Source organism: Cebus imitator, unplaced genomic scaffold (assembly GCF_001604975.1).
Source record: "Cebus imitator isolate Cc_AM_T3 unplaced genomic scaffold, Cebus_imitator-1.0 Scaffold261, whole genome shotgun sequence".
Classification (NCBI taxonomy): domain Eukaryota; kingdom Metazoa; phylum Chordata; class Mammalia; order Primates; family Cebidae; genus Cebus; species Cebus imitator.
Window position 1 is genome coordinate 6,175,871 of NW_016107576.1, and position 7,983 is coordinate 6,183,853.

A 7,983-nucleotide genomic window follows, 5' to 3' on the forward strand; every position below is an offset into this window, starting at 1 on the left:
CTTTCTTCTGTACAGGGCTGTTTAGGGAGTAGTGATCAATGTGTGTTTATTGAATGAATACACATAGTTAATGTCCAGGCACTGCAGAGCTTTGTGGGGCCATGGTCCCTGGGGCGCCCCACATTCCCAGCCTCTCTTTCTCCTGAGTCCTGGTTGCCATGAGGAGAACTCTTAGGGGGCCATCTCTTGGGGTGGTGGGTGTGGTAGGAGATCACCTGCCCAGAGGTGCCTCAAGCTCCCTACCCAAGGGCTGTGCTCAGAGCCTCCTTCTCTGGTAGCCTCAGCTACCAAAGAGCGAGGACTAAATAGCACATTCCTGCAGAATCTCTTTTTTTTTGTTTGTTTCTTTTGAGACAGAGTCTTGCTCTGTCGCCAGGCACCAGGCTGGAGTGCAGTGGTGTGATCTCGGCTCACTGCAACCTCCGCCTCCCAGGTTTAAGCAATTCTCCTGCCTCAGCCTCCCGGGTAGCTGGGACTACAGGCGCATGCCACCACGCCCAGCTAATTTTTTTGTATTTTTAGTAGAGATGGGGTTTCACCATGTTGACCAGTATGGTCTCGATCTCTTGACCTCGTGATCCGCCCGCCTGGGCCTCCCAAAGTGCTGGGATTACAGGTGTGAGCCACCTCGCCTGGCCAGAGTCTCTTTTTACAGAGCAAATGTTCTTCCGAAAACACGTGGAGAGTTACATCTTCATAAATTGAATCTTACATTTTTGGGAGCCGAAATTGTCTTGTGTTAAATTAAATATAGTTTACTGCTTTTATCTTATAACAGAAGTAATAAATGTTCATTACAGAGAAGCCAGACTTCAGTCAGGCATTAAAGTACATATGATCCCACTTACATGGAAACATAAACTTCTAACACCTTGGTGTCTAACCGTATAAATCTTTATTCACGTGTGTATGTGTACTTCTCTTTCTCTGTATAATAAAGTTGAGATTCAGATCGCACTTTAAACATGCTACAGGAGCTTGCTATTTAAAGGCATTCTGAAGTGAATCCTTTTTGAAATGTGAATAATTCTTTGGGGATTTATTTGTGGTGTTGGCTCAGGCAAAACCCAGAAGTCATAAACTGTTTATGGTTGGGGGGTGAGGGATGTCTGATAACCTTTGAACATTTGTCTGCCTCTATAGCCTTCTATTCATCCATCCATTCGTCCATCCATCCATCCTTCCATCCATCCATCCATCCATCTATCATCTATTAGCCTATCATATATTTCCTAATTGAGTGTTGAGAGATTGACATACGGACAGGCAGGAAAGCCAGAGCTGGGTTGATTGAGGGTCCTCCACGGGGAAACTCACATGCACAGCGCCACATATTTATGGCATTCCCCAAGGACTGGATTACACGGCAAAAGATTAACATCCCTGCTGCCCAAATTAAAAATGCTCTATTGTTTGCAGCATGGAGCAGACTAGCTGAAGATCAGCATCTTCTCTTTGAGCAACGTAATCGAATGTCTCTCAGCCTGAACCCCTCGCTGTATTGATTTGAATTAATTATTTGTCCATTTGTAATCTCCTGGTTTCCCCAGCCCAGGAGTGCCCCACACTGCAAGGCTGCATGGCTGCCTTCTCCCAAGTTGTCATCCCTTCTCTGGAAGCCTTTGACAGTTCTAAGGGCAATTAATCAGTCAAATGGAATCAGTTTTTGCTGATAAAGGAGAGCCTTCCTTGTAAAACTGACATCGCATTTTATGGGAATTAACGTTTTGAACGGTGACCATGGTCTGTCTTAGTTAAAAGCACCAATTCATTAGGGCGCAGTTTGGAGAAACCATGGCAGGTGGAGGCGGAGGGAGGAAAATTTTGCTTTTGAAGGGCTTAGAAATGAGTCTGTGAAGGAGGCTGAAACAATAATGGCCACGTCTTTTGGTATTTAGGGAGCAGGAAGATGTCTGGTTGAAAACAGGGAATTAATCGGTTATGCAGATAAGTGCATGTTAGTAGATTGTGTTTTAGACACACCGCAGACCTTGTTCCAAAGCAAAACCAGAACATTTTGTATACTATAATTTACCAAAATAAAAAAAGCACAGAAAAATCTTGCACAGAAAAGAAAACGCAGGTTATCTGCAATCTAATTTAACTTCTTTGCTGTGTTCTTAAATCGAAAACTGGATACATGTTATTGGAAAACATCAATTACCTGCTTCAGGAATGGGATTCTGGTTAACCCTAAAACTACTTTTGCTTCAGCTCTCTTTGAGAAATATTCTGAATGGCTACAATGTTCTCTGACCCTGTGAGGCCAGTACGGTGACCACAGCTGGCGGGGCTGTAGGGGGTGAAGCCAGGGTAGAGCCAAGGAAAAGATCTCCTGGGGTATCATGGGGCAGCTGTTACTTGGCACCCACCAATTGTCACCGCTGCACCCGGCCATTTATTCATTTTTGATTGATAAATTACTCAGTCTCAGGTATTTCTTTACAGCAATGCAATTAACAATGGACTAACACAGATGGGGTCTTGCTATTAGGCCCAGACAGGGTCTGGAATGCCTGGCCTCAAGTGATCCTCCAGCCTTAATCTCCCACAGTGCTGAGATTACAGGCATGAACCAGTGCACCCGGCCTTTGTCAGACTTAAATTTTTGGTAGTTAAGTGGGCATAATCCTTGTGGCCTTGATTTGCATTTCTCTTATAACTACTGATGCTGAAAACCTTTTGTATTTTTTCTGGCCGTATTTTCTGTTCCGTGATATGGTGTTCATATCCTTTGTCCATCTTCCCATTGCATTTCTTTTTTTCGTTTTGAGGTGGAGTCTTGCTCTGTTGCCCAGGTTGGAGTGCAGTGGCACGATCTCGGCTCACTGCAACCTCTATCTCTGGGGTTCAAGCGTTTCTCCTGCCTCAGCCTCCTGAGTAGCTGGGATTGTAGGTGCGGGGCCACCACGCCTGGCTAATTTTGTATTTTTAGTAAAGACAGGGTTTCACCGTATTGGCCAGGCTGGTCTCGAACTCCTGGCCTCAGGTAATCTGCGTGTCTCGCTTGTATGAGCCAATGCACCTGGCCTGTTTGTGCTTTTTTATTGATTTCCCATATACACATCACAGCTACCCCTCCCCTGTACATATCATGCTAAATGGTGGGAGCTTCCAGGTTGGGACCTGACCACCTGTGTTTGTACAGGAGCATCTGATTTTGGTAATGGGGAGTGGCTCCCCAGCCCTCCATCCCCTGGAACAATCTGGCACAATGTCAGGCTTACTGACACATTGTACCAGTTCCACTGGTATCTGGGAAGTATGGTTTGCTTTCCAGCACACCGGGCTGGTATTTAACATGACATTAGCTGCTGCAGTATTGAGTTAACTATAAAAGGAGATGATCCTCCTGGACAGAATCACAATTCACCAGACACAGTGATGAAATTTACAGCTCGATTGGTGCTGATCAATATAAAGGAAATGTGAAACAACTTAATGTGCCCATCAGAAACAGCCGTCCCCAGGTTCTGTCCACACAGGACTCCCTGGCCATCAGCTCCTCCCTGGGGGCCTCCGTACACGTGGGACTGTCCAAATGCACAATGTCTCCTCCCCCAAACTAAATACAGTCAGTCAACTACACACTGAGCCAATCAGGACAGGCTGGGTTATGCTGACATAACGCCCGAAGATCAGTGGGTGAAGCAGCAATGGCGGACTCCTCATGGGGCTGCAAGTCCCAGCGTTGGCCGCAGGGAAGGCTATGTTCATCGCAGTCACTCAGGGACCTAGGCTGGCAGAACACTTGCTGATGTGAACGCTGCGAGTCGTCACTTTAGAAGACAAGTGCTTTGGAGGGCCTCGAAGCAGCAGTCCTGTGCCTTGGACTGGAAGCAATGCGGGTCCCTTCTGTTCTCAGCTCATTCACCAGAGCTGCGGCCCCACCCACCACAGGAGGCCAGGAAGTGCCATCCTGCTGCATGCCTGGCCAGCAGAGAACGGAGGTATTTGGTGAACAACATCAATGACAACCACACTTATTTAAACTGCAGGTGTTGAAATCTGGCTGGATTTTAAACAAATCCATGGGCGCCAGCTATCTAATGAGATGCTGTCATAGAATGAAGTATACATGAGCCCTCATCCAGGGCATGCCAGTTTCCTTAGGACATGTGTAACCTGCCCCAAACCCATGAGTTTCAGATGCTCAAAGCAATCTTCAGATGCACGGGAGGGATTGTGGCAATCCCTACCTCCTCCCCAAATTCCCTCTTCAAACGAGCAGCAAAGTCAACCATAGTAAATGCACCTTGACATACAATCTCCAAGTGGGCGAATGCATTGCATGATTGATTGAAACCAAATGGGCGATGAATGGTTCTTGACTTATTTCACGCCTCTTCCTTTCCTTCAGGACCCAGGTTGGGGGCTCGCCTCATTATAGCATTTATGTGGTGCCCTGTCCCTAGGGGAGGCTGGGCAGGTACTCCCATCTGCTGAGTGTGGTCTCAGCCAGGTGCCCTGGGCTGTCCTCCATGCTGGGTGACACCCTGCCAAAAGTGCAGCTGGCATCAGAACACAGGAGGGGACAGCAGCCAGGCTGCAGCGGGCACCAAGCCTTGACATTCATACATGGCTGTAGAAAGGTTATTTCAAAGTTGTTTTTTATTCAACTGTTCTTCAGCAATATACAATACAGTTTATAAACAAGTGTCTGAACTCGCTTCCAATCTTTATTTAAAAATAAATATTATTGACAGTGAATTTTAATTATAAGATGTGTCTTTTTTTAATCAAAATGCCTCAAAAGAAATAATTTAATAAAAAAGAAAAGCCCCCAAAGAAAAAAAGTAAATTAAAAAAAAAATCCTAAACACAATAACCTACTAAAAATATTTCGCTTTGTCAGAAAGGCTTCGACCCCAACATTTGTACATATTATCCTAAAGATAACTGCTCAACAGTTCGTGCAAAATGAAGACTTGGAGGAAAAGCGTAGAAAAGAAAACTACATTGAAGTAGAGAAATCATTGATTCCCACGCAGAAGCATGGGCCAAACTCCAAATTATTTGGAAACTAGATGCATTATTTTAGGTGTTCTACATTTGTGTAACTTCCCCAAAAATATGATTTATTTATTTTCCATGTGGACATTTTCATGCGTCTCTCAGTCTCTCTGTGTCCATTCAGCGGCTGGGTCCTCACCGAGGGCCCCCGGGTAGGTCGTGTATGGCCTCTGAGATGCTCAGGTTGGCCATGTCTGTCAGTGTCCCTCCAGCAGGCGCAGGAACTGATGCAGAGCTAACAGAAGCAGGGACAAGAGCGGGTCTGTGGTGTAGCTACGGCCAGTGCCTGCAGGGGATGAGAAAACAGGCAAGGTTAACGCCTAAGTCACAAGAACCAAGCAACTCACAGCAGATCGGGGACAGTGAGGCTTCCCCAGGCCGGGGCTGCTCGTGCTCAGCACCCAGCTGGAGCCTGGTGCCTGGTGGCTGCCTTGTTTAATGACAAAACATTTTGTTGCTGTGGTTTGTAATTTACAGACCACACGCTTTAAGATCCTAGTGGGATCAGACACAAGTGCCTGGCCTGAAGTGGGGTGTGACAGCTCTAATGTCCAATAAGCCATTACCTTATTTTAATAGAAAGATGCTATGGGCTGGGCAGGGTGGCTTACGCCTGTAAGCCACCTTACACTATGGGAGGCTGAGGCTGGAGGATCACTCGAGTCCAGGAACTCGAGACCAGCCTGGGCAGCATAGTGAGACCCCATTGCAAGAAAAAATAAAAAATTAGCTGGGTGTGGTGACATTCACCTGTAGCACCAGCTACTCAGAAGGCTGGATTGCTTGAGCCCAAGAGTTGGAGGCTGCAGAGAGCTATGATCGTGTCACTGCACTGTAGCCTGGGAGGCAGAATGAGACTCTGTCTCAAAAAAAGAAAAAAGACAATATGCTTCCTTCTCCCCAGATACCATGCTGCAAAATGTCCTTATCACTTCTGGCCCTGCTTGCCCTCCTCCTCCATGAAGGCTACACAATTGCACACAAGTCCATTCCTCAGGCATTCCCGCATCCTCTCCACACCACCACCTAAACCACGCAGCTTTGCACTCCCATGCTCCCTGTCTCCAGCATCCTGATGCTGCTGGGTGAGTCTTTTTTCCACAGCAACCTTGTCTATGCATCCTTTGGGCTACAGTGTGGAGCTGAGAAATTGCAGGTTGGTGGAGGTGAGTGGGCTGGGGTCTTTGAGGAATGACCCCAGCGCCGTCTGGGTCACTCCCATCTGTCTCTCCAATGTGATCATAACCTAGCCCCTGACCTGCCATGGTGGCTGTAACCTCTCTGCCTCACCCTGTTTCACCTGGGCCGCCTGCCTGGCTCCCTGTCAGTCCTTAGGGTCTTCATCTGTTGTAAGGCCTCCCGTGCAACTGGGGAAAGCCCACTCATGAACCCTGGGCTTCTCACCTGGAAAGTGGGATGCTCCCTCCAGGGTTATGAGAGGAGCAAGTGTGGAAGTGCCCTGCATGCTCCTTGGGGCTGCCAACCCCCCGGGGGATGTCACTGCTACTTGCTTAGAGTCATCAGCTTGAGTGGTTGCAGTTTCCAGCCAGGTCCTGCTCATCTGCACCATCCGGAAGCCTCTCTCCTCGCGTCTCTTGACCCCATTAGCTGGGCTGCAGCCACATGCCTTTGAGGAGGGGTATGAGAAACCCCACCTGTGTCAATTTTCAGCAGTGCAGAAGGCTGCTTTCACTCTGCCACTGCAGCCAAGACGGCTGGTTCCCTCCAGCCGTAATAAACAGAGACTTGAGGCTTTCCTGACAAGGCTGGGTCTGAATGCACAGCTCTCCTCTCTGCAGGTGGGGCACCCTTAGTCCTTCCTATCCAAGGCATTCCCTGTTCCTTAATCCTCCCTGCTCTGGCCATAGCTGTCTCTGTCATTGGAGTTCATGTCCTGGACCCCATCATCCTCTTTTTGCAGAAGGAGAAGGTTGCACAAATCATCTGGCCTGAAACTCTGGGATTCCATCAGACCACTGTGGGAAACACAGGCTGTGTTCAAACATCTGAATGCAAAGTGGGTGGTGCTGTCCGAGGGGCAGGTGAATTGTTCACAGACCATTGCTTCTGCACACAGTTCTCGGCCCGGCTGAGAAGCCTTAGGACACCACAACTCCAGGTGTGCAGACATTTCCTCTCTGGATCTTCATGCTTCGGGCAGTCATCCCTCCTGGCCCTCCTGCAGCACAGCTCAGGCTGGTACTCTGCCTCTGGGCCCCTTCAGTGGGAAGAATCGTCCAGCGGTGGTCACTGCAAACACTCCAATCTGCTCTCGTTCCTTGCTCATTTGTGTCATGGATCACTGGGAAGGATGAGGGTTGGATGCGGTGATGGATGAACTGATGGATGCCCAGGTTCCTGGGTAGAATTCACTGAGTTCAGGTGTGTGGAAAGTGGGGATCCAGCCAGAAGAGCAGGGCGCTGCCTCCTGGGTACTTTGCTCACAGCCAGATTGGGCCCATGGGCCTCACAGATCTCCTGGCTCTGATTTATTTTTATTTATTTATTTTTTTCAAATGAAGTTTTGCTCTTGTTGCCCAGGCTGGAGGGCAATGGCGCAATCTCAGCTCACTGAAACCTCAGCCTCCTGAGTAGCTGGGATTACAGGCGTCCGCCACCACGTCTGGCTAATTTTTTGTATTTTTAGTAGAGACAGGGTTTTACTGTGTTGGCCAGGCTGGTCTCGAACTCCTGACCTCAGGTGGTCCACCTGCCTCAGCATCCCAAAGTGCTGGGATTACAGGCGTGAGCTACCACGTCCAGCCTTTTAAGATTATTTTTATTTATTTTTTTTTTGAGACAGCGTCTCACTCTGTCATCCAGGCTGGAGTGCAGTGGCGTGATCTCAGCTCACTGCAACCTCTGCCTCCCAGGTTCAAGTGATTCTCCTGCCTCCGCCTCCTGAGTATATGGGACTACAGGTGCCTGCCACCACCCCTGGCTAATTTTTGTATTTTTAGCAGAGACAGG

At 48.2% G+C, this 7,983-nt stretch overlaps 1 protein-coding gene across 3 annotated transcripts in view; it reads right to left on the reverse strand.

The window, feature by feature from the left end:
- Nucleotides 1–4,593: 4,593 nt before the first annotated feature.
- VSTM2B (V-set and transmembrane domain containing 2B) overlaps nt 4,594–7,983 on the reverse strand; it is a 32,592-nt gene continuing 29,202 nt past the window's right edge. For all 3 annotated transcript variants that reach the window (XM_037728315.1, XM_017499899.2, XM_017499901.2), the window contains one exon: nt 4,594–5,299. In XM_037728315.1, the coding sequence (XP_037584243.1) occupies nt 5,211–5,299 (89 nt within the window). In that variant the 3' untranslated portion in view covers nt 4,594–5,210. The remainder of the gene's footprint in view (nt 5,300–7,983) is intronic.